General features: G+C 42.7%; 1 protein-coding gene across 2 annotated transcripts in view; it reads right to left on the minus strand.

The window, feature by feature from the left end:
* The window catches only part of spns2 (SPNS lysolipid transporter 2, sphingosine-1-phosphate), a 146,530-nt gene extending 133,359 nt beyond the window's left edge, over positions 1–13,171 (minus strand). Inside the window, exon 1 of one of the 2 annotated variants that reach the window (XM_071337385.1) lies at positions 12,677–13,171. In XM_071337385.1, coding sequence (XP_071193486.1) covers positions 12,677–12,908 — 232 coding nt within the window. In that variant the 5' untranslated portion in view covers positions 12,909–13,171. Of the gene's footprint in view, positions 1–1,922; positions 1,990–12,676 lie in introns of those variants that run through there. The other variant, XM_071337386.1, reaches the window with a different exon arrangement.
* Between the last annotated feature and the right edge of the window lie 14,345 nt (positions 13,172–27,516).

The following is a 27,516-nucleotide window of genomic DNA, read 5'->3' on the forward strand; positions in this document are numbered from 1 at the left end:
GAGAGAAGAGACAGACAGAGAGCGAGCGAGAGATACAGTAGGCCTACAGTACAGTAACAGTATGTTGCCACAGCCCAGGCCACTGTAGGTCTCTACTGACAGCTGGGTCAGTGAGGACCAGCCACTGAGAACCAGCCAGCAGCCACAGCCACAGGGGTCAAACCAGCAACTCCAGGGGTGGACAGGCAGGAAGAAGCAGAGCCTGTCAGACTGGCTCACCCAGTCCCCTGTGGCTGTCCCAACTCCCCTGAGTGGATCACCCTCACACAATGGCTGGCCCTCTCTTAGACCAATTAGACAGTGTCATAAACAGGTTATCTTAAAGAGGATTATTACCGTACAGTCATCTAAATGCCACCCTGCGTGTGTGTGCAAGGGTAAAATTGAGATTTGAGAGGTGAGGCGGCCCTACACCAGGGGCGAGCCGGGATGGGTGGGGAAGATGGGAGAGTTGGACATGGATCTATAATTGCACTTGTGTGCACTAATAGTGTTGAACATGATTTTTGAATGGCCACATCATCTCTGTACCCCACGCATACTATTACCTGTAAAGTCCCTCAGTCGGGCAATGAATATCAAACACAGATTTAACCACAAAGACCAAGGCACCTACTGGTAGATAGATTTAAAAAAAGGATGCATTACATATCCCTTTTAGCATGGTGAAATGTATTAATTACACTTTAGATGGTGTATCAATACACTACAAAGATACACGTGTCCTTCCTAGGGCTGCGGCGGTCACAAAATTGTGTCAGCCGGTGATTGTCAAGCAAATAACTGCCGGTCTCACGGTAATTGACCGTTAATGAACATAAACACATTTGGCATCAACTGGCTTCCACACATAGCCTACAAGCCACTGATGCTGACCTCTGGAACATGTACTGTAACCAGCATCCTCACCCAGTGAGCACTGACTGACAACCGGACGTCCACGGACGTTGAAAAGGAGTTGACATTTTGTCAGTCCACCCTGGCCTTTGTGTTAACGTCCAAATCTGAACCTATCATAGACATATTTCACAAATGTGTATAGGACAGTACAGTGAGTAGAGCACAGTAGAGTACAGTACAATATGCGAGACCGAGTTAAGACCGAGGGGTTCCGAGACCGAGTCGAGACCGAGACCAGAAAATTGCGAGTCCAGTTCAAGACCACGATTGCAATTGTGTCAAATCGCCACCCGTAACGAGTTCAAAATGATCCGTGTTCATATTTCAGAAGAACATTCACGTATGGATACTTAAGACATTCGGAATGGTGGAAAAAAATACATGCTGAGGGCAATAGAGAGCTACTCTACACATTATAGCTAACCCAAACAGGTCTATAAATAGATAAAAAGATCAAATAAGTTACAACTTCCTCCGGGCCCCCTTTACTAATAGTGAGGGCGCAACTTTGAAACAATTTCCCCCACAAGGAAATTCTGATGAGTGCGACAAAGTTTGACGATATTTTTCCAGTGAAAGTAAAGGACAGTAATGTTACCAGTAAAGTAGGAAGCCCAAGTTTCAATAGGCGATAAGAAATAAATGTGTCATGAAAGTAGTGTGGATATTTAGCCTGGCGAAGCGTTTGTATGCACTGACTGAATGGGAGACCAAGTCATTATCCGAAACCGAGTCAAGACCGAGTAAAAATGTATCATAACACCGAGACAAGACCAAGACACTCAATATGTGGTCTCGTGACCGTGCTCGAGTACTACAACAAATCAAATCAAATGTATTTATATAGCCCTTCTTACATCAGCTGATATCTCAAAGTGTTGTACAAAAACGCAGCCTAAAACCCCAAACAGCAAGCAACGCAGGTGTAGAAGCACAACACTGCTGTTTAGTATAGATCAGGGACCCATGATGTAATTTCGTCACCGTAATTCCGTTACAGGGTGTAAATCCACTTCACTTACTGTAGTTCAATAACCAAAAGAGATCGATTCCAAACTCAAGGTGCCAGGTCATAGCTGAAACCCCATTGTTTCTGCAGACATCTTTGAATCTTAAAGGTGCTACACATATGATTTCTTAGAATGTTTGCATTGTAATTTAGTGTAGGGAAATACAGATACTGTATTTGAAGCTGCCAGACCAAAACTGAAAGTTACTTTTGGTTTTGGTCCACCAACTTCAAACAGTGATTTTGGTCCACCTGCTTCAAAAAGCTGTAAAAACAATATTTTGTGTTATTGAAAAGATATTTCACACCGACTTGGATGGTACAATGATTTCCTACACTATTCAGTGCTTATTTTCTCACATAATCTGAAATTGAGCGAACAGTGTAACATTTTTGCAACCAGGAAATGAGAGCTATTTCCACTAGAAAACACAGCCACAAATTCAGAACAGCTTTCCCATTTTGACAACAGATGCCGCTCCGGAGAGAGAAATCAATAGGTGACTATCACACCCAATCACAACACTAACGGGTCATTCCACTATTACTGCAGATATATTATGGACATTTTCTGAAATTACAATGCAAAGATTATAACAAATCCTATGTTTAGCACCTTCAAATCGGAGCAAATATTTAACCGTTTTTGGAAAACATGGTCGCATAAATACCTGAGAGAGATTTTACCATAATTCCATTACCAAAGTTTGTATCTGCACAGTTCTTCCAATAGCTTTTGTAAATGTTTCAGTGAAAATGTTTTAAAGTATTTCTTGTGCATAGACTTGTAAGGTACTGGGGCTCAGCCCCCCTGGCTCTCGTTTGGATCACAGGTGCCGGTGACCAGCCCTGGCCCGGCACTGGCCCAAATGAATCTGTATGTGTGTGTGTGCATCCTGATCTGAATCTCTTCCTCTCCAGTCAACCCCTCTCCCCTGCAGCCTTCCTGCCAAGTCTGATGATACTGGACTGGGGCATTATTTAAGTCTCCAGGGGGTCCTTCAAGGTGCTAGATTATCCCCCATCATCACAGGCCCCTAATTAACAGTTTGACTGAGACTAAATAGAACCCGATGCCTTGAGAAAAACACTAATAATCTATCTGCCGAAACCCAGATTAGGCTGTTCAAAGGCCCCTCCAACCTGGCTGGGTTTGGGGTGAGGACCGAGCATCTAAATGGCTACTGGGGGGTGACACACACATATTTCAAATAAGTTTAAGTGCAGCCCAGCCGTCTGACCCCCCTCCCCCTCCTGGACCCCCATATTCCCCTAAACAGCTAATCCAGTCTTTATCATAATCTGCTGGGGAGCTTGGACTGTCTGCTAGGGGAATAGAGGAAAGACCACCGCTATGATTCTGGGTCTGAGAGCGTTGAGAGCGACGACGGCTAATTAAATCTAATTTAATGGGTCCTACACTCTCAGAGAGCACTCTAAATCCTAGTCTCCTAAAAACCAAGAGGCATAGAAACGTCTGGTGCTACAGTAGAATGGCTCCATCAGGACCCATAAACTCTGGACAGACTGTACAGAGTGACCCGAGACTGGCCATCGTAACTCATCTGGCTCTTACTCTCAAGGGGTAGGTCCCAAAGGGCACTCTATTCTCTACGTAGTACCCTTCTTTTTTGATAGTGCACTAAAGTAGTAGGGAATAGAGTGCCATTTGGGACACTGTTGTATTCAGAATGATAACTCCGTGACAGTGTCACAAAGTAGATCACAAATCAACTAACTCTAAATTACAGAACAGAGCAATCAACCACAGCCTGCATCCCAAATGGAACCCTTTTACCTTTGTAGTGCCCTACTTATAGTGCCTTACTTTTGACCTGAGCCCTATGGGCTCATTTCAAACTCATGTTCTACAAATATACAGCGCTGCTGCCCCTTCACAGCCTTCTGTAAATAAAGTAGGAAGGAAACAACCAAATCACAGGCTAAGAAATCAACCACAGTCAAGGATGCACACACACACACACACACACACACACACACACACACACACACACACACACACACACACACACACACACACACCACAGACTGCTGTGTTTTTACCCAACAACACTCAAACCGTCACGGGCCTCCAGAGCGAGGCGGGCGGTGTTGCTCGTCGCTCTGGGTTTGAGTTACGGCTGAGAGACAGACATAGACGACCCAGAACTTCCCAAAACAGCTGAGGCCTCACAGCCTAGAAGGCAGCAGGGTCAGCTGGCACCCTCCTCCTCTCCACCACCTCACAGCGAGACAGGGTGTGTCTGAACATTTTACTAGCTGTCAAATCCTTTCAAAAGTTCATTGGACGAAAGGTTCCAAGGTCCCTCCGTCGGACCTCCTCCTCCAATTTGCATTGAGAGGAATCGAGGTAGTAAGGACGTAGGAGGCAAGGATTTGACGGCGAGTACATTTTTCAGACGCAGCCGCAGACACATGGCAGGCCCGGGCCTTTGAGCATTTCTACATCACACGTGGTTTTGGCTCCTCACTCTGCCTGACTCAAAACAGATTACCATAACCGACCAACGTGTCTGCTTACAGACAGCCGGGAGAGCAAATAGTGGAGGTCACAGAAATTATAACTGTGTCCCAAATGGCACCATATTCCCTATATAGTGCATACATTTTGACCAGGGCCCATATGTAGGGTGCACTATGTAGGGGATAGAGTGTCATTTGGGACACAACCCTGTGTGCTCCGCAGCACTCGCTCTAGTTCCCAGCATGTGTTTCAATTAAACACAGAGCAGTGGGAAATTACAGCGCATTAACAAGAACGGAGGGAAACGGATATTATAAACATATATATATATAATATAATAAATATTTATATCATACACATTTCAGGGAGGATTTTTTGATGTTGCATGGTCTAAATTTGAAGGATGGAAAATATGAATTGATTGGATGGATGGGTTTGGTGATTCCAGTGGACTCAAATGTTTTTCCAGGGTATTAAGAGTGTTTTATATTATTATTATAATTAGAATCTAATTTTACGAGGCTGGGACATCTAAAATTCCCATGAGAAGGTATGTTGTTTTCTGTCGGCTCAGTAAGCCTATGTAAATGCGCTTTTCATTGCAAACCTGGACCAGTAGTATTCAGATCTAGAAATTCCTTTTTAAAACCTAACAGTTCCATTCGTTCTAATTGTGCTGTTCCAGGGCTGTCGGTCCTTGTTAAATGGCCACATTGGGTTGAAACGGCTTCTATAAAGAATATTGGCAGTAAAAGACATGACTTTGTTAAATTACTCAATCAAATCCAGTAGAGAACATCTGGCGACAGCAATCAACAAAAGCAGAAGTTTTCTTTCTTCTGTTCATGTTGGCAAGAGGTATATAATGAATAGCAGTTGGCTTACTGTGTTTGTTTTTGTACATACGTGTGACTTTGACTGAAACTGTACATGATGTGTGTGTGTGTGTGTGTGTGTGTGTGTGTGTGTGTGTGTGTGTGTGTGTGTGTGTGTGTGTGTGTGTGTGTGTGTGTGTGTGTATGCCCGTCATTTTCTGATCATTGATGCAGAAAGAGGAGAATCAGGCGATGTGATGGGTGGCAGGCGCCAGGCAGCCCTCCGTCAGCCTGAGAGACAATGCAGCAGTGATAAAACAACAGAGAGCCCACTACAGTAATGTAATGGCTGGGAGCACAAGGACCTTTTGATGGAGGGGCAGGCAGGAGGAAGCTATGGCTAAACGCAGCGTGCATTCTGCTCTGTGTCCGCTCTCCTTTGACACCTCACCACTCAGCTACCGCTATACTGCAGTCAGCCCCTCCCTCACACAGCCACACTTGAAATGAGGGGAAAACCCCGAGTGTGTGTGTGTGTATGTATGGGGTGGGATACAGTACAATGGGCACCTGACACGAGGAGAGGGGGATTTAAGGGAGGGATAGATGGAGGGAAAAGGAAGGGAGTGGAGGAAGTGAGAGGAAGGGAGTGAAAGAGGGCGACTGGAAAATAATGGTCATCATGTCGACGTTTCCAGGGCTGTTGTGTCCTCTGTACGGATCCATCCTACTTGGTCACACAATGGCAAAAGAGAGCGAGAGATGCTGTGGAGAGAGGGTGGCGGCATATACAGTCAGGAGTGAACCACACAACATTAACCACAGTACCTCTCCCCCTGAACACTTTACTACCAGCACCGAAGACGTACAGCACACACTAATTACTCTAACACCATCAACCATCTCTGTCAGAACACAGCAGGAGAGGAGAGGAACTTTGGAGACGGTCCTTTTAGGTAAAGGCGGAGAGAGTATACGTTTCTGTTGTGTTCAGTAAATCAGTCAAGCCAGGTCACTGCGTCCTGCTCCCCTGCTTCCCTCCTTGCTCACCCTCTTCTCCCTGCCTCTCTCTCTCCGAGGGTCTCGTGCACATGCTGCACATGCATAATGCATCAGGCAGTGGTCAGGTGCAGTGAAGGGAACCCCTCTCCCTCTGCAGCACATGCACTCAATGGAGAGGAGACCCCCTCTGCACCACATGCTGCACTCACCGATGCAGCTTCCCAACCAACAAGGGTTGGTTAGTGCTGAAATCCACCTGCAGCCCCTTCCCTCCATCTCTTCCATCTCTTTTTCTCTCTCTCTTCTCCTTCCTTCCTTCCCTCCCTCTATCCATCTCTCTCCATCTCTCTTCTGCTCCTGTCACGGCACTAGAAGTGCCTCCCCCAGTATTCATCTACAATATACTGTAGTGTCTGGGAAGAAAATTAAATAGTTTGATATTCACCTCGCCAATCATTATGTTCTCTACAGCACTGAAAGCGCAACGACCGGATGCACATGATGGAGGAAGGAGCGGAGTCACAAAAGCCAAATTGAGATGTTTTCCAGTCCACTAATCAAGTGTTTGTCATGAAAATCACATGTGCAGTTGTGCACATGTGAGAAAACTCCACATCTCAAAATGTCAATTTCACATGTGGAATTGCAGGTTCACATTTTTTTTTACAAACGAAGGCTCATATTGAGTGTATTTGCATATGTACATATGGACCACGCTAATGGTTTAGAAGGTTACTTTTTATGAAATGTTTATCCAATGGCCGCACGCTAACTGCTAGCTAGCTTAGTGATTAGCGATATCTAGCCTTCCATTTCGTCCTAGCTAGCTATTTTTAGCTTCTGTCCATTGGTTTATGCTACATGTAATACACAGGACTAAAAAGGGATTTAAATAATGTTTTTGAAAATGTGTGAATGTGTTTGCTGGAATTAATGTAAACTGATTCAACAATGCGATGTAAAAACAAATGGACATTGTGAGGTTAAAGAAAGTTTTGCGTCACTTAATGCAAAACCCTCGACTTCGGCGATGTCATTTACAAAATAGCCTCCAACACTCTACTCAACAAATTGGATGCAGTCTATCACAGTGCCATCCGTTTTGTCACCAAAGCCCCATATACCACCCACCACTGCAACCTGAACGCTCTCGTTGGCTCGCCCTCGCTTCATACTCGTCGACAAACCCACGGGCTCCAGGTCATCTACAAGTCTCTGCTGGGTAAAGCCCCGCCTTATCTCAGCTCACTGGTCACCATAGCAGCACCCACCCGTAACACGCGCTCCAGCAGGTATATCTCACTGGTCACCCCCAAAGCCAATTCTTCCTTTGGCCGCCTCTCATTCCAGTTCTCTGCTGCCAATGACTGGAACGAACTGCAAAAATCACTAAAGCTGGAGACTCTTACCTCCCTCACTAGCTTTAACTGCAGTGACAGCACCAGCTGTCAGTGCAGCTCACAGATCACTGCACCTGTACATAGCTCATCTGTAAATAGCCCATCCAATCTACCTCAGCCCCATACTGTATTTATTTATCTTGCTCCTTTGCACCCCAGTATCTCTACTTGCACATTCATCTTCTGCACATTCTACCATTCCAGTGATTAATTACTATATTGTAATTACTTCGCCACCATGGCCTATTTATTGCCTTACCTCCCTTATCCTACTTCATTTGCACATGCTGTATATAGACTTTTCTACTGTATTATTGATTGTATGTTTGTTTATTCCATGTGTAACTGTGTGTTGTTGTATGTGTCGAACTGCTTTGCTTTATCTTGGCCAGGTCGCAGTTGCAAATGAGAACTTGTTCTCAACTAGCCTACCTGGTTAAATAAAGGTGAAATTAAAAATAAAAATAACATCCTGCCAGCCGTATATCTGCCTGCTTGAATGGCGAATAGATCAGATACACATGAAAACGTGAAATGACCGCGGGAATCGATAAAACATAGTTTAGAGAGGCATAAAAACAATTCATTCAAAATAGGTGAATCTTTCCTTTAAACCTCATACACTACCAACTTGGGGTCATTTTGACCCCAGAGGCATATTTGCTATCCTAGCCCAAAGGTGGTTTATTCAATGATTTTCCATTTTCATGACTTTGTCAATCAACTTGTTCTTAAAAAAATCAAAATCATTGTTTAGTGTTTCTGTATCAAAATGTACTTTGGGTTCATTTGACCCCAACCAAAAACACCTAATCCCACCCATAGTAAATAGATGAATAAGGCCTTTATTTAAATCAAGGTTTCTCTTCTCTGGAGACATAATAACAAGCTATCCATACCACCAGAGGGTGGAGGGGGACTTGTATCAGTGATTTTGCCCAGATACACAGTGCACCTGCAGAGATGGAGCCCCTTATGTACTTGCCAATGGTTATGACTGGTTATAACTAGGTATGATCATGTACAAAATCTAAATTATCTTACATATATGCTTAGTTGCAGTCAAAACATAAAAGTCTGTCAGTGGTATGAATACTTGGTAGAACTGTAGTATAGATACCAGCTACTCTCTGAATGTACACATAGTGCTGAATTGGTGTGTACCCCCCCCCCCCCCCCCCAAATAGTTATTCCTATAATTTCCTCCAATATTATATATGTGCAACTTGTTATGGTATTTGGGTTGCTCTAACATTTGGTTTGAAGTGACATTGATGCTTTGAGCATGCTTTTTGAAGCATTTAGCCCTTTTTTTGTAAGGGCAGGAGAGGGAGGTGTGAATAGAAAACAGCTATGATGATCCGCTCACTCACTCCCATTGTTATTGTATTAGAACTATGTTTTACCTCTTAAGAGAAGATTGACAAGGATGTGGATTTTCAAACGACCTGCATTGTGTTTGAATGGTGCTTCCATATGCTGAGGTTAGATATGCAACTGTACATCGACACATTCTTGGCACAGGGAAGGAAGAGGCTACCTCGGCTAACTCTCTCTCCCATTGAGAATAGATCATTCAGAAGCTCGCCTCTGTTGTTCCGTCTGCAGTGGTGATATCTATCTAGCGTAAAATCAAAGGCAGAACTGCCTCTTAAACAATAACCCAACTGAGAAGAGATCCCCCCCCTCGGTGTGAATCTGAATTTGATGATATATCCTTTGACAGAAGCCCTACATACTCACACCTACCTACTGACAATCTCCCTCCATCTGGTACACTTTGAAGACACGTGTTCACAGTAAAGCATAAGCCTTCATCTGTACATTTTGTTCTATCTGAACTGGTTGTCAACTGAAATACCTGGGCTACTAAATGTGAACGTGTTTGAATATAAAACACACTAAATATTATGCAAATGAATATCTAAATATATTATAAAATAGATGATATGGATGATATATTTAGTCAGTGCAGTACTTTACTCTACAGTAGGCTACACAATATCACTCTCTCTACTATTGTATGTCCTCCTCGCAATGAACAGACTGCTCTCCTTGCTGCGTGCTGCTGCAGTATGTTTAGCCCCTTCCATACAAACCAACAAAGTCCTGCACGTGGTTCGGAAGAGATGCGTAAAGCTGAATTCTATTGGCATCTCCTTCACTTCCATAATGGAATAGAATGCGCAGGTCCAGTGATTGATTTTGCGCAATATGAGGACGACATTTGCACACCGCGCAATCTGCAGTGACAAACAACACATAATATCATCACAGCCTCATTACTAATGCATATACGTGTCAAAATGAATCTAATAATCCACATGGTGATTTAACACGCCACTGCTATACTGTATCTGCTATAATTGATTATATTGGGGGGGGGGGGCATCTCTGCTCCTATAGTCCACGGAAAAGGTACAGTGGAAACATCTGCAACATAATAAGATGGAGAGGATAGCTGTGCCAAAAATGCTATCAGCCTACAAATTAAACTCCCAACAAATAATGGATTCTTCAGACTTCATCTGATATTATAATGATGTTAAAAAATGTACCTTAAATTTGGGGATTTTGGAGAGCCAGTGACGAGACGCATTCATTTTGATCATTTTAATTACTTTAATTACGTTCTATTAGTCACCGATGAAAACAATGAGAATAAGACACTTCGAGGCCATTAGCAAACTGAAAATGACATCCTGATAATCATCCCAAGATTTATGTTAATATCTTCTTTTACACCTGAATAACTTATGAGTCACAGTATTGCATTATTTTTGGACAGCTCATTGTAATATGCATCCTTTCACAAAGTAGCATTCCAGCACTTACTATAAGGAGGTGTATCATGCGTCAAATTTAATTGAGCACTCAAAGGAATGTATTGGTTAACTGCAGTGTGGTTTCTATGGAAACGTGGTAGGTCCAACCAGAGGCAGGGAGGGTTAGATTAAAGTAACTGTCCAGTGAAAATCTCATTTTTAAATTCTCATATCCGGCTTGCTCATACCAAATTAATGTTGTTGACTTTCCTTGTAGTTGTGGCCAAAGCATAAATTAGAGAAAAAACACTCAATAAAACCCCATCTCTAACTTGTTTTTGAAACAAACTGTATAAACATTTTTTTTTTTTATAAAAAAAGCTTGAAATTTGGAAGGAACATGATATCCTCTTTGGCCAAGACAGGCCTGTGATTGGTCCAGCAGCTTTTTCCTTTTTTCCAAATTCTCTGGTGGGGAGAAGGATCTTTCTCGAGAATAGGGAAGACACAGGCTCGGAAGTGTGCACTCACTTCACACAAGCAAGCTAGCTAGCAAGCCACAGCTGGTGTTAGCAAAAAGGACAGAGCCAGTGGAACAACTACTGTATCTCGCCAGTCACTTCTATCTCAAATGACGTGGTTTGTAAGAGTTGGCCTGCTGGCAATTTACAAGCAGTTTGCTAACGTTAGCTATCGTGACTAACTTAGCTTGCTGGCAAGCCAACAAGAAAGCAGGTCCTCCACACACCAACCATCTCACCATTCCCGTCTATTTTAAATCTTATTTGTAGGTAAAAGTTATATGTCAAGAGGAAACCTAATTAGCTGTTGTTGACTCATATAGGTAGCAGAAGTGGCTTCACGACTAGCAAGTTAGGTAGCTAACAACAAAAATATCAGGAATATAGTGATAAAGCAAAGGACAGAAATGAGTCTGCATTTATTGCTGTTCTAGTATAGTGTCCTAGTAGTTTCATTGTGCGTTTCCAAATCCTGAATCCATCCATACTATTTTACTTGGTGCAGCCGGGCTCGGGCAGGATGCCCCAGTAGCTCCATGTTGTAGCTAATTTGAATATCCAAGTGTATGTGCGTCTCATTGACTGAGCTGTCAAATCAAATATTTGTGCCCCAAGCAGGGGCACAGAGCAAAGCTGCTTTTGAACATCCTTAATTAACATTTCTTGCAAGTACATTTATTTAATTCATATTGTAACAAACTTGAAGGTAATATTTCATAGAAATCTGGAACACTTTAAAGTGTCATAGTAGGATTTGTTAATTATTCAAAAGTGTTTTTCAAAATTATTGGTCTCTTGTGAAAACGCCAGCAGGGAAATCATGATCATATGCATAGGGAAGGCAACACTCTAGGAGAGAGGGTGCTTCACATATCCAAGGAAGAGTATTTTCTTCCCCACATCTGATGTGACAGTTGTGGATGAATAAACACACACATTTTTCATAACTTTGATTAAAATGCAGCAAAGTTTAAAACACTTTCAGTGTGAGAAAATGCCATCTTGGGCTCTTTACGCAATAGATAAGACCTTTTTTCAGTATTGTTGGTGCAACTAAAAGACACTAAATGGGCCAGAGACATAACATATGGACATCCTCTGGAAGGGTCATCAGAGAGAGAGGGAGCATATCAGAAACGCGGTAGGCTATGTGCACCTCTTTGTATATTTATCTATTTCGATATACACAACCTTGTAATTATAACCCTATTAATAATTAGCATGGGTGCTTTGGGTCTTATAGCGGGTATGCTTTTTGGTCTTTTCTCCCCCCTAATTCCAAAGCGCTTCAAATCCTCTGAACAGTAGCAACCGCACGGCAGCAGCCTCCCTGAGTGTCACAAGGCGATGTGCGATTATTTAGGACAGTGCCAATCAATATCTCAAGGCCCCTGCTCTTTCCTGCCTGATACCCCACAAATAAAAGGAACTGATATATTTGATTGAATCACCTTTCACCATATCCTGCCAATAAACGATCTATGTGAGAATAGCCAATATTGAATATGGAGACTACATTGTTGCTTCTTTGTACAGTGAATAGCCACGACTGCCCACTGCGCGTGGGCAATCGAGTCATTGTTCGATTGCTCTCATTGGAGAGAGCAGGGTTTACACAAAGTAGGCTAATGTAGCCTGTGTTCTAATTTCACTGTACATGGGCTGTATAGAAGAAGAAGAAAAACATACAATAAACAACATTAATTCCACACTTGCGCGATGGTCCCTCATTGGGATGTGATAATTGCATTTACACAAAGATAAATGTTGGCCTCTTACCTGCCACAGTGTATCTGTCCATGTAATTGAGCACATTCCCAAAACTGAGAATCCCAGCCGCAGCCGCCGGAGACCGGCATCTGAGCAGCGCGGCTCGGAATTTCTGCCCGGGCTTGCAGGGATGGAGGTCCGGGTTGGATTTCAGTCCAGGACTCATGCTGCCCGAGAGAGTGTGCACCTCGTCAGAACTGCTGCAGCCCTCTATCTCGCATCCATCGCTCTCCACACACATCTTCTGACACGACAGATCCAGCGCAACAGAGAATCAGCCACAACGCACAGAAGGAACAATTGATCAACGTTAGGTAGCCGAGTAAACGGTTAGAAATTCGCCAGCTGTGATAACTCGCAATACAAGATTAAACGCGTTGAAGATGTCGTCTTGTTAAGTGTTTGAGAGGGAGTCGCGTCTCGATCTGGCTCATTTTACCAGTACACTGACAGCACTGACCGGCTCTTGCACTCCTCAGGTTTTTCCCTGAGTACCATGAAGTCCTAGTGGAGGGGGTGTGACCTGGCTTAAAAACTCCGCCTCCTTGAGCCCCGCAGCGAATGAACATATTGGCACCTGATGTGTGGCGATAATGCGGGGAATTGCAATTTCAGTGAGGTGTAATTTCCAGTGGCGATTTTAGCATGTAAATCTTGATGGGGCAAACATAAAGAAAACAACGCAACACTAAATAATACATTAATTGCACTATAACAGTGACCACAAACTATTAGGGCATACATAAAGCAGTCGCAACTGCAGTCCCAACACCTTACCACTGCTACAGTTCATTCAGCCTCATTTACTGCCTTTAAAAAAAGCATAGTTGATATGGCCGACATGCTTAAACAAATGTGGTTTCCACTGACAATTGAGATGTACAAACTATGGCATAAGGAGACGACAAGCGGATAAGAGGCAATCCGTCATTTCGATTAAGACAATGAGTGAGAGACGACAGACGTAGTCAATATAACTATTTGTTCAGCACGTTTGAAATGTACAGCGACAGAATGCAGAACATGGGCCGTTCTTACATTTAAACAGACAATGAAAGCTCTTACAATATTCGATGATTACATTTCTCTAAAACAGGTTATAGGGAAACAAGCACACTCCGGCAACGAACGATGTGTTTACAATACCGCCTTAGTGAAAATAGACTAAATTATTCGGGTGAGGCACATGGGCTATTAACAGTTTACTTCTCAACATACACTTAGTATTACTTTCTTAGCTACGGTATACATATCTCTCTGGCAAGTTCCCAGTTGTCTTGAACTCAGTTAGCCACTGATTCCTTCCCAAACCACTCATTGTTGAATTTGCGATTTCCAACTTTTGTAATATTTATGTCCAATGGCCGATGAGCACAGATACGTTTTGTCTCTAATTTCTCTTCATATGACTAGGATTGAAAACGATTTGATTGTCGACTTGACATAACCTGATTCATGGTTATGCTTTCTAGCTAAGATTTTGAAAGTATGATGTTGACATACTGCCACAGCATCAGTCCAATCAAAGCTACTGTAGATATAACGTGATTTGATGTCATTCTATCTGTGGCCAATGACCTTGAGTCTTCTTGGATGGGCACTTCTAATACAACTCTATGGCAGAACCCAAGGGGCTAAAAGTTTCGAGCTCTAACCTTAGAATTGGGGATGATGTACTGTCTCATGAGTGACAGAAAACTGAGCCAATCATCACAAAAAACTGAGCCAATCAGGAACAATTCTCTGTATGCTACTCTCTGTTATTATCTATGCATAGCCACTTTAATGACCCTACCTGCATGTACATAATTACCTCAATTACCCCGACCTGCCACATTGACACATTGACTCTGAACCTGTACCCCCTGTATATAGCCCCGCTATTGTTATTTACTGCTGCTCCTTAATTGTTTGTTTTTCTTATCTCTTACTTTTTTAAGGTATTTTCTTAAAACTGCATTGATGGTTAGGGGCTTGTAAGTAAGCATTTCACTGTAAGGTTGTATTCTGAATACCTGCTGTATTCGGCGCATGTGACAAATACAATTTGATTTGATTAGATTTATATTCTGCTGGCTAGCCCCTCCACCACAGAAAGCACTGCTAGGCTGAAACTCCTGCATTTTGGAGCTGCCTTACTCAAGAAAGCAAAAAAACGTAGCATTGCAGACTGCTCCATTGACAATGAATGACTTCCTTCGGAACGCAAAGAGATTGATGCATCTGGTGGACAACATGATGCGGCAAAGAGACTGGTTGCATCATTACATTGCCGTAGTCTTCTCAATCCAAGCGCCACATCACAACAAAAATAATCATGATACACTTTAGCGACTTCTTCAGTGGTTTATTTATTTACACAGGTGCCACACGCCACAAGCTAGTCCGGGAGAAATTTAAATTGTTGCTGGCATCCGGTCCGCTAATACAGGTCTAGTAAAGGTCCAGTGCACTACTTTTGTGAGATTTCTTTTTTTTGTTGTAATTATTATTTTGGGGTGATTCATATTTCTTTTTTTATTTATTTCAGGGGGTGCTGCAGCACCCTCAGCACCCCTACTTCCCGCGGCTATGGTTGCAGACTTGCAGATTGCCTCTCAATTAGAGGCTTTTGAGGTGTTCGGCAACAGAATGGAGCTGTTAGCCTTCAGGCATCTAATGTGGCAACAATGTAAAATGTGCTAGAATCAGTGACACACTACAGGTTTACTCGGGTTATACCAGCTGCAGTGGAGGCTTCTCAGAGGAGGAAGGGGAGGACCATCCTCCTCAGTGAATTTCAGAAAAATCTAAATAGTGAAACATTTAAAAAGTTATCCTTTTTGGATTAAACTATACAAAATATATTCACGTCACCAAATAATTGATTAAAACACACTGTTTTGCAATGAAGGTCTACAGTAGCCTCAACAGCACCATGGTGTAGCCGGAGGACAGCTAGTTTCCGCCCTCCTCTGGACACATTGGATTCATTACAAAATCTAGGAGGCTCATGATTCTCACCCCCTTCCATAGGTTTACAAAGTAATTATGACAATTTCCGGAAGACGTCCTTCAACCTATCAGAACTCTTGCAGCATGAACTGACATGTTGTCCACCCAATTAAAGGATCAGAGAATGTAATACTGAATGCATACGCTACAGGTAGCTAGGACTGCAGTGCATAAAATGTGGTGAGTAGTTGACTCAAAGAGAGAGAAATACAATAGTTGAACAGTTTTGAACAAACTAATTTCTTTAAAAATTAAGGAGAAGCAAGAGAGAGAGAGAGAGCGAGAGAGAGCTAGATATATTTAATTTTGTTTTTACTGTCACTTACATAGCTGGCGAATGCAGCTATCTAGTTTAGCCTACTCAAACACCCGGCTTAAACAAAGAGGGATGCTATGTTACCTAGCTGGCTATGGCTATCCAACACTGAAACTCTTCCAAGACAAGGTAAGCTTTTGGTTTTATTAATTTATTGCAACCGGAGCCCACTGATGTAACTACTAAACTGCTTGCTAACTCTACACTGTACTGTATGATTGCAGAGGGATTACTAATGCGTTCTAGTAGCTATGTTGACTTGAAGTTAGCTAATATGGTGACAACAATGTAGGCTGTGTGTAGCGGTTATAATATGAAGGTTTGGCTTGGAAACGTTTTTTCACCTGGTCACAGACAGCTGATGTGTTATGCACTGAAGTCCACAAGCGAAGGGAAAAGGTGAGAGGAGTAGAGCGCGCGTAGATGCAAGAAGCAATTATCCAATGATCATAGGGCTCTGCTTGTATGTGGCTGCTATGAAAGTGAAATGTGTTTGCATGTGATCAGGGGTGTATTCATTCCGCCAATTCTGTTGAAAAAAGTTTTTTAACAGATGCAAACAGAATGGAACCGGGATAAACATACCTGCATTTGTCCAATAGAAACTCTTGTTTGAAACTTTTAGACTAATGATTACACCCTAGATCAGCTAGATGCAGGCAAGGTTGTGCAAGGCGGTATTGAATCTGTCAATGTCTATCACCTTGATTACACAAATTTCTCTTAACCTGTGCACCTACTATACGTTGTAGACTTTAATTCATAGGCTAGGTTGTAGAAACCTCATGATGGGTATAGGGGAAATTCTAGCATCATATTAACCCTTAACCTATTGATGTTACATTGACCTTGATGAATGGAATATGAATGACATCCAAGGCAATGCTCATTAAAAAAATTATCATCCTCCCTCATCTTAAACTGTATCGACCGCCACTGGCCTGATGTCCACCAGAAGCATATGCATTTTGTTTTGCCGGATGTCTAGTCCCCATTTTCCATACTTAACGAACATGTGCTTTGCTTTTCAACTAGTTAAAAACTAGCTAGTAGGAGTCTGTGTGTGTTTGTACCAATGCACGAGCAATGCACGAGTTGAAAATATTGAGCGCACACGGTATACAGAATGCACCGCTGCTCTCGTGCAGCAGCCCCCAGCGTAGCATTGCAGACTGCTCCAATGACAATGAATGACTTCCTTCGGAACTCAAAGAGATTGATGCATCTGGTGGACCTCATGATGCGGCAAAGAGACTGGTTGCATCATTACATTGCCGTAGTCTTCTCAATCCAAGCACCACATCACAACAAAAATAATCATGATACACTTTAGCGACTTCTTCAGTGGTTTATTTATTTACACAGGTATCACACGCCACAAGCTAGTCCACACCGCAAGCTAGTCTGGGAAAAAATAAAATAGTCTTGCTGGCATCCGGTCCGCTAATACAGGTCTAGTAAAGGCCCAGTGCACTACTTTTGTGATATTTATTTAATAATTAATTAATTAATTATTATTTTGGGGTGATTCATATTTCTTTTTTTATTTCAGGGGGTGCTGCAGCACCCTCAGCACCCCTACTTCCCGCGGCTATGGTTGCAGACTTGCAGATTGCCTCCCAATTAAAGAGGCTTCTGAGGTGTTCGGCCACAGAATGGAGCTGGGAGCTTTCAGGCATCTACGCACATTTACGCCTCGATCAGACCAACAGCATTATTGCATCAATGCTGTGTATTCAATTCTGCAGTCAAACTTTCTAATTATGTAATCCAACATTTCTACTGGATATGTGTGCAACAAAAGTTCAACATTCACCTTTTGCTACTATTTCTGTCAAGTCTAAATATACAATTTGTTACATATGTTGGATGTATCCAATGTCTCCAAGTACGTATGCACCACATAGAACACAGAACACACTGAAACTGCATCTGCAATGCTGCAAGGCGAGCAAGTACTTCTGGTGTACCAAAACGCAATGATGCTGTTGTGTGAACAAGGCGTTATTACACGTAATTGTAGTTCTTTGTTAAAGCTGATGAGAAAGAATACTGATGATGTTTTGCACTGATAACATAGCCCAGCGTATTAGGCTTTTCTATCACCAGTGTGTTGGACCTTGGACTTTGAGATAAGCTTAGGCTATAGTCATTTTGCCATGGAGTGGAGAGAAATGCTTTGCAGTCTTAAAGCTAATTTCCTGCAATTCTACACATTTTGCCATGACTTATGCCATGTTAATATGATATCTGAGTGAGAATGAATAACAAAATCAATGGGGGCCTCCTGGAAGTTATGGCCCCTGGGCACGTGCCCAGTCGGTATTCGGCGATGATTGCTACATGTTTGGATAGCTGGCTAGACTAACTAGCAATCACATTTTGTATTGCTGACATGGCTAATTAAGTGACTGTCAGTGACTGACAATAACAAAAGAAAAACTGATGATGCACAACTACATTGCACCTGGTGTAATTACTCACAATAGTACGTTGAGACCCAGACTGAGTTCCTGGAAAAATATATAATACTTAAATTTGTGGCTTTTTCACACGATATCTAACAGTGTTAATAATGTACCGTAAAGTCACTCCACAGCTAGCTTGAAATGTCACTAATGGAGCTATCCAAGAGGTACCTTTTGTATTGCGCATTGTCAAGAAATGTCACATACAGCCATTCAATATTAAGTTACACAGTTGTTGAAACACACAAAGTATGTACCAGTGGCTGTTTTGTTATTCTTTTGATAAAGGTCCAGTATAGTAGCCCATGCGAACCCATTTGTAAAAACATTAAATCCATCAAAATGTACATTGTGTCTTGACCACATGATGCAGGGTTGAGATGGTGTGTTCTGCACACTGGACAGCTCTTGTGTGATCAAGATTTTTTTTTAAAGACAAATGATATTCTCACCGTTGACATAAGGAAGATCTTCGTAGACACATTGTTCCTAAACCATTGTTATGTTTTCATTGATCTTGTTGATTCCACAACATACAGAATATCAATTTCGAACATTATCCACCCACATGGTTTCGACTGATGTCGTTTTTTCATGTTGAGGAGATCAGAGGCGCTCACCCCATGTTAACTTTCTCCCAATATGCATAATATAGACAGCTTCAACGGATACAACCGTTTGATTGTGAGATCAAATCACTTTCGATGGAGCTAATCGATTCACAATTGTCATCAAAGCCCTTTCAACAGTTGAAACGATCAATTGAATATTAGCTATACATGAACATAGTTTGATATATTTCAATATATTACATTTTTGGGGGCATTAGGCTAATTCAGTATATTATTACTATGAATTTAAATCAATCTCCAACTGTCACTTGACTCTTTCCTTTGTCAGACAGACATTGGTGTTTTAGGCCCCTTGCCACCTATTCAATTCAGATTTCCCAATGGCTTACAAGAGCAACGGTAAAGTTATCAGGGACCATTGTGTCTGTGTGTGTGTCAGTGTGTTGCATCATTGATAAGAGTGTATGTTGGTGCACGCCAATGGTGGGTCAAGGGTTGTCTGTGTGTGTGTTTGTGTGTGTGTGTGTTCAGGGGTTACAACAGTCCCATCCTGCATTATTATCAGAGGAAGCCGTATTTCCATTCACAACACATCATTTATAAGGCAGACACACACACAAGGAGACAGAGGGGGACATTGACATTCGGACAGTTTCATGCATTGACAGGCACACACAGACAGATGGACAGACATTTTTGAGGAGGAAAGAAATGTGATTGCAATTTATATTACAGAATTTGTACAACCCTCAGGGATGGTATATATCAGGGGTATTCAAATTTGATCCTTCGAGGTTGGGACTAAAGCTGGTTTTCTGTTCTACCTGATAATTAATTGTACCCCCTTACAAAGAAAACAACATCAGAAATCATATGTGTCAAGAACACAAACCTAGACTTTTCCACATTTTGTTGTGTTACAGCCTGAATTGAAATGTGATTAAATTGAGATTTTTAGGAGTCAGTGGCCTACACACACTACCCATAATGTCAAAGTGGAATCATGTTTTTCAAGGATTTGATAAATTAATAAAAAATGAAAAAAGTATACAATCCCTTTCTTATGGCAAGTTCAGGAGTAGTAATGTGCATAACAAGTCACATAATAAGTTGCATGGACTCACTCTGTGTGCAGTAATAGTGTTCAATTCTTATAAGTCTAAAAGTCTAATTCTTAAAAGGTACGAAGTTGCATATGGAATTGTTTTAAGAAGGACATACCATCGTTTAGATATTTGATTTAGAATTTTAGGACCCCTTTAGGTATCCCCCCCCCAAAAATAAAAATAATATTAGATAAAATATTGAATTTGGCCTTTACTACTACAGCCCACAGAAATGCATTAAATAACACATTCATAAATGGCAAAAATGTATCATAAGAAATACGGTTTTGAAGTGTCTTTCCTATATCTAGGAGATAAAAGAAAGCTCAGGAAATATATTTTACTTTTTTTTACCATATTTAACCCCTTATTTTTGTTGGTACAAAACTACCTCTATTCATTTGTATGGTTTACCTTTAGATGAATCCCGTGACACTTGTCACTTCACTTCACTTCACTTGTCGTGAGTCTCCCCTTTCTACAGTGGGGTCATATTAGTTTGTAGCTCAAACGGTTTGGACACTACAGACAAAAGTTGGCACATTAGTGTTACCGACTTCAGGATGTATCCTGGTCTGACAAACAGCACTGTACTGTAGCTCTGCCACTTTCCACCGTAGATGTAGAAGGGCGACATTGAGTTGCAGATATCTCTAGCTTAAACGTTTGGATTTTGATGGGGATTTAGATTTACTTAGATTGACGCACCGGTGTGTCAATAGACTCTAATTTACATGCTTTTTGAATGACTACCTCATCTCTGTACCCCACACATCAGTCGAACAGTGAATTTCAAACACAGATTGAACCACAAAGACCAGGAAGGTTTTCCAATGCCTCGCAGAGAAGGGCACCTATTGGTACATGGGTAAAAGATGTTTGAAGTAGACTTTGAATAATCCTTTGATAATGTTGAAGTTACTTATTACACTTTGGATGGTATATCAATACCCCCAGTCATTACAATGATACAGGCGTCCTTCCTAACTCAGTTCCCGGAGAGGAAGGAAACCGTTCACAGATTTCACCATGAGGCCAATGGTGACTTTAAAACAGTTACAGAGTTTAATGGCTGTGATAGGAGAAAACTGAGGATGGATCAACAACATTGTAGTTACCCCACATTACTAACTTAATTGACAGAGAGAAAAGAAGGATGCCTGTACAGAATAAAAATATTCCAAAACATATATCCTGTTTACAACAAGTAATACTGCAAAAAACATGGCAAAGCAATTCTCTTTTTGTCCTGAATACAAAGTGTTATGTTTGGGGCAAAACCATTACAACACATTACTGAGTACCACTCGCCATATTTTAAAGCATACTGGTGGCTGCATCATGTTATGGGTATGCTTGTAATCATTTTAGACTGGGGAGTTTTTCTAGATAAAAAAATGAATGGAGCTAAGCACTGGCAAAATCATGGAGAAAAACTGGTTTCAGTCTGCTTTCCAACAGACACTGTTCGGGCGGCGTTCGGTGGTCGACGTCACCGGTCTTCTAGCCATCGTCGCTCCACCTTTCATTCTCCATTTGTTTTGTCTTGTTTTCCCGCACACCTGGTATCCTCTGTTCCCCCCATGTCTGTGTGTGGTATTGTTCGTTCGTTACGTGTGTGACGCTTCAGGTTGGTTTTGCACCGGGTATTGTTTTAACCCGTGGTTTTGTTATTTTGTACCTATTTGTGTGATTTGTGCGCTATCGCTTTATCCTTGGGCCGGAGTGTTGTGACGCAGTTGCGTCCGGCTGTTTTCCCCTGCCTGATTAAAGTGTGCCTGTTCACTCATCTCTGCTCTCCTGCACCCGACTTCCTTCGACCAGTTGCGCACACTCTGACAGACTGGGACATTAATTCACCTTTCAGCAGGAGAATAAGCCAAAACACAAGGCCAAAGTTACATACCATACATCATTCAGCTACTGTAGCTGCCTACCTAACATCAACAGGCAGCACCAGTAGCGCAACAATTAAAAATAGACACCAAAAGTAAAGTTCCTGGCGATCATAGCGATCTGACTCCCCCCTTCTGTCTGAACTTGGAATATTCCTGTTCGCGGGCTTTGGCCACTGACCTTCAACCTGGTTGTTCTGTTCTGCGTTGTGTACTATTCTAATAATTTGACGATTGATGAAATAACCATTTTAACTCTACTACATACAAAAGGTTAATTTGAGTTAACTGATGAATTCAGTTCATTTTAACATGTTAAACAAGATAAATAAGGAGACACTGAGCGATAGCTTCTTCGTTTTTTCACTGGCCTTCCAACGGTCACTGACCAACATACGAAGAAGAGAGGCGCCTGCAGCAGTAACACTCCTTGGATGGCTCAGAAATAAGAAATAATTATTTTTAACACACGTTAATTATTATACTCAGGTAGGCCTTCACCTTTGTACGTAATGGCATTACAGAATTTGCAAATCCATATGTGGCAACATTGCGACAGCAACATGTTAACACCACCTTTTCACTAGGAGAAGAATAACACTGCAATTCCACATATGAAAGTTTGATTTTCACATGTGAATGTTTCTTACATATGAACTTGCAATTTCCCACGTGGAAGTGAGTTTTCATACATGTGAAACAGCAAATGGGATTTTGACTTGTGATTGTTTTTCCCTCGTGAAACCGTTCATTTCACATGTGCAACTGCTATTCACATGTGAGTTGAAAACATTTTTTTCTTCTCACATGTGAAAAGGTGGTGTTAACGTGTGAATTCTAAATGTAATACATGAAATTTAAGCTCCACATGTGAAAGATAGCTATAAATGCAGATTTGACATGTTTTTTGTTGTTGTAAGGGATCACCTGGCATCCCAGGTCTAAATCAGTCCAAGATTAGAGCACTGGAACTGGTGTAGTAGTAGTACAGTGCATTCGGAAAGTATTCAGACCCCTTCCCTTTTTCCACATTTTGTTACGTTACAGCCTTATTTTAAAATCCTCATCCATTTACACACAATACCCCATAATGACAATGTGAAAAGAAAAATGTGTTGTTGCTATTTGCATACAAAAAAAATAAATAAGAAAATACCTTATATACATAAGCATTCAGACCCTTTGCTATGAGCCTCGAAATTGAGCTCAGGTACATTGATCAACCTTGAGCTGTTTCTACAACTTGATTAGAGGCCGCCTGTGGTAAATTCAATTGATTGGACATGATTTGGATATGCCACTGGCTTTGAGTGATTTGGACATGCCACTGGTTTTGAGTAAAGCCAGTGTGTCTATGTATGTGGATGACTCAATACTATACATGTCAGCTACTACAGCGACTGAAATGACTGAAACACTTAACAAAGAGCTGCAGTTAGTTTCAGAGTGGGTGGCAAAGAATAAGTTAATATTAAATATTTCTAAAACTAAAAGCATTGTATTTGGGACAAATCATTCACTAAACCATACACCTCAACTAAATCTTGTAATAAATAGATGTGGAAATTGAGCAAGTTGAGGTGACTAAACTGCTTGGAGTAACCCTAGACTGAACTGTCATGGTCAAAACATATTGATACGACAGTAGCTAAGATGTGGAGAAGTCTGTCCATAATAAAGCGCTGCTCTACCTTATCAACAAGGCAGGTCCTACAGGCCCTAGTTTTATCACAGCTTGACTACTGTTCAGTCGTGTGGTCAAAAAAGGACTTAGGAAAATTACAATTGGCTCAGAACAGGGCAGCACGGCTGGCCCTTGGATGTACACAGAGAGCTAATATTAATAATATGCATGTCAATCTCTCATGGCTCAAAGTGGAGGAGAGATTGACTTCATCACTGCTTTTATTTATGAGAGGTACATGTTGAATGCACTGAGCTGTCTGTTTGAACTACTGGCGCACAGCTCAGACACCCATGCATACCCCACAAGACATGCCACATGTCTCTTCACAGTCCCCAAGTCCAGAACAGACTATGGGAGGTGCACAGTCATACATAGAGTCATGACTACATGCAAGTAACTGATGCAAGCAGTAATATTAGATGGGAAAAAACAGATAAAAGACACCTTATGGAACAGCGGGGACTGTGAAGCAACACAACATAGCCACAGACACATGCATACACACACACAATAACATATGTACTATGTGGTAGTGGTGGAGTAGGGCCCTGAGGGCACACCGTGTGTTGTGAAATCTATGAATGTATTGTAATATTTAAAACATTTATAAACTGCCTTAATTTTGCTGGACCCCTGGAAGATTAGCTGCTGCCTTGGCAATAGCAAATGGGGTTCCATAATAAATACAAATGCACATTTGGAAAGACACACACCTGTCTATATAAGGTCCCACAGTTGAAAGTTTATGTCAGAGCAAAAACCAAGCCATCAAGTTGAACAAATTGTCCGTAGAGCTCCAAGACAGGATTGTGTCGAGGCACAGATCTGGGGAAGGGTAACAAAACATTTCTGCAGCATTGAAGGTCCTCAAGAACAAAGTGGCCTCCATCATTCTTAAATGGAAGAAGTTTGGAACCACCAAGACTCTTCCTAGAGCTGGACTCCCAGCCAAGAACCCGATGGTCACTTTGACAAAGCTCCAGTTCCTCTGTGGAGATGGGAGAACCTTCCAGAAGGTCAACCATCTCTGCAGCACTCCACCAATTAGGCCTTTATGGTAGCGTGGCCAGACGGAAGTCACTCCTCATTAAAAGGCACATGACAGCCCTCTTGCAGTTTGCCAAAAGGCACCTAAAGGACTCTCAGACCATGAGAAACAAGATTCTCTGGGATGATGAAACCAAGATTGAACTTTTTGGCCTGAATGCCAAGCTTCACATCTGGAGGAAACCTGGCACCATCCCTATGGTGAAGCATGGTGGTGGTAGCATCATGCTGTGGGGATGTTTTTCAGAGGTAGGGACTGGGAGACTAGTCAGGATCGAGGGAAAAATTGATGGAGCAAAGTACAGAGAGATCCTTGATGAAAACCTTCTCCAGAGCGCTCAGGACCTCAGGACAACGACCCTAAGCACACAGCCAAGACATCACAGGAGTGGCTTTGGGGCAAGTCTCTGAACGCCCTTGAGTGGCCCAATCAGAGCCCGGACTTGAACCTGATCTCTGGAGAGACCTGAAAATAGTTGTGCAGCGAAGCTCCACGTCCACATTGGTGTGCCAAGCTTGTAACGTCATGCTCAAGAAGAATCGAGGCTGTAATCACTGCCAAAGGTGCTTCAACAAAGTACTGAGTAAAGGGTCTGAATACTTACTGTATGTAAATGTTATCTTTCAGTTTTTATTTTTAATACATTTGCATTTCTAAAAACCTGTTTTTGCTTTGTCGTTTTGGGGTATTGTGTGTAGACTGATGAGAAAACGTAACAACATGTGGAAAAAGTCAAGGGGTGTGAATACTTTCCGAATGCACTGTATGTAGCAAACATTTTAGTTTTTTTTACAAGGCCACTGTGACTGTATCTGTGTCTGTCCATCCCTTTGGGGGATGATTCAGAAAGCCAGACACTGTATTTTTACTGTTGCTGTCTCAAAGAGCATCTCAGCTAGAAATTACAGTCCCAGCATCACACAAAGGACTAATAAGCCAGAAATGACTGTCCTTGATACAAAATCAATGCTGTGACATATCACAACAGAGAAAACGAATACATGCACATACCGGGGAAAAAAGGCTTTGTTGCCTTGGAGATAACCATTATGGTGTGTTGTCAAGGGCATCTTGGCCATCTCCAATAGATGCTCTGAAAAGAAAATTGGAGTTAGACAACCACCCACCCATCCATTTTCAGTCCACTCCTCACTCTCTCCCATACGGGGACATACAGGACCAATAGCCCGCAGAGCCTTTACAGGAGCCATGATTCACCGAGACAACATGCCTATCAGTGCCTATCAGTAGGCCTAAAAGCTGGCACAACTCCTGCATCAAAGAGAGAGGAGAAAGGAGAGAGAGAGGGAGGGAGGGAGGAAAAGAGGGAGAGAGGGAGACAGATAAAGCTGTGTTGTACTCCTGCTAGCCTTGGCGTGCTGGGGTCCATGCTGATAGTAGACAAAACAGCATGCCCCATTGATGGCTGTTGCCTCACTGAGGAAAAGGAGAGCTACACAGTATTGTGGCCTCTCCCCCTTCACAAGGCCAGAACATAGAACCCAAGCCACAGCTGGGTGGTTAAAGAGAGGGAGATAGGGCTTGGCGTGAAGGGCTAGGGTGGGATTGTCACCACCTGTCACCTTCACAATATCTCCGTACAGCCAAGCACCTCAACTCCAGGCAGGCCCGGTGGGCCCTCCTGTTCAACAGATTTAACTTCACCATCTCCTACTGCCCAGGGTCAAAGAATGTGAACCCTGATGCCCTCTCCCGCCTATACAGTTCCATTCTCACTAAGGCATGCATTGCTGCCACTGTAGATTGGGGTATTGAGAACCTGGTCCGCGAGGCACAACGCTCCCAGCCTGGACCTGAAGGGGGCCCGGCTAACCGTCTGTTTGTCCCTAATCCAGTCCGGTCCCGGGTTCTGGAATGGGCTCATTCCTCCAGGCTGACCTGTCATCCAGGTCCCCGTCGTACACTAGCCTTCCTTCAACAACGTTTCTGGTGGCCCACAATGAGCCCTGATGTCACTGCCTTTGTCACTGTGCTCAAAACAAGACTCCACGGCAAGCTCCTTCTGGCCTCCTGCAGCCACTACCGGTCCCTCATCGTCCCTGGTCTCATACATCTCTGGACTTTGTCACTGGGCTCCCTCCGTCTGATGGCAACACTGTCATTCTGACGGTAGTCGACCAGTTCTCCAAGGCCGCCCATTTCATCCCTCTCCCCAAACTACCTTCTGCCAAGGAGATGGCCCAGCTTATGGTGCAGCATGTCTTCCGGATCCATGGACTACCGGTAGACATGGTCTTCGATTGGGGTTCTCGTCTCAGTTATGGAAGGCATTCTGCACCCTTATTGGGTCGTCGGCCAGCCTGTTATCCGGATTCCATCCCCAAACTAACGATCAGTCGGAGCGAGCCAACCAAGACCTGGAGACCACCTTAAGGTGCCTGGTCTCAACCAACCCCACTACGTGAAGCCGTCAACTGGTCTGGGTGGAGTATGCCTGGAATAGTCTTCCCAGTTCTGCCGCAGGACTCTCCCCTTCCGAGTGCTCCATGGGGTATCAGCCTCCACTCTTCACTGAACAAGAGCAGGAGGTCAGCGTACCTTCGGCTCGGATGTTTGTCCGCCACTGTCGACGTACCTGGAGAAGAGCCATTCTCAAGACCAACTCCAGGTATCGGCAACAAGCGGACCGTCGCCGGACCCCAGCTCCCAGCTACCGCATTGTGGCAGAGGGTATGGTTGTCCACACGGGACCTGCCCCTTCGGGTAGAGTCCCGCAAACTGTCCCCTCGTTTCATTGGTCCT

This window comes from Salvelinus alpinus, chromosome 13 (genome assembly GCF_045679555.1).
Source record: "Salvelinus alpinus chromosome 13, SLU_Salpinus.1, whole genome shotgun sequence".
In the NCBI taxonomy this organism is placed as follows: domain Eukaryota; kingdom Metazoa; phylum Chordata; class Actinopteri; order Salmoniformes; family Salmonidae; genus Salvelinus; species Salvelinus alpinus.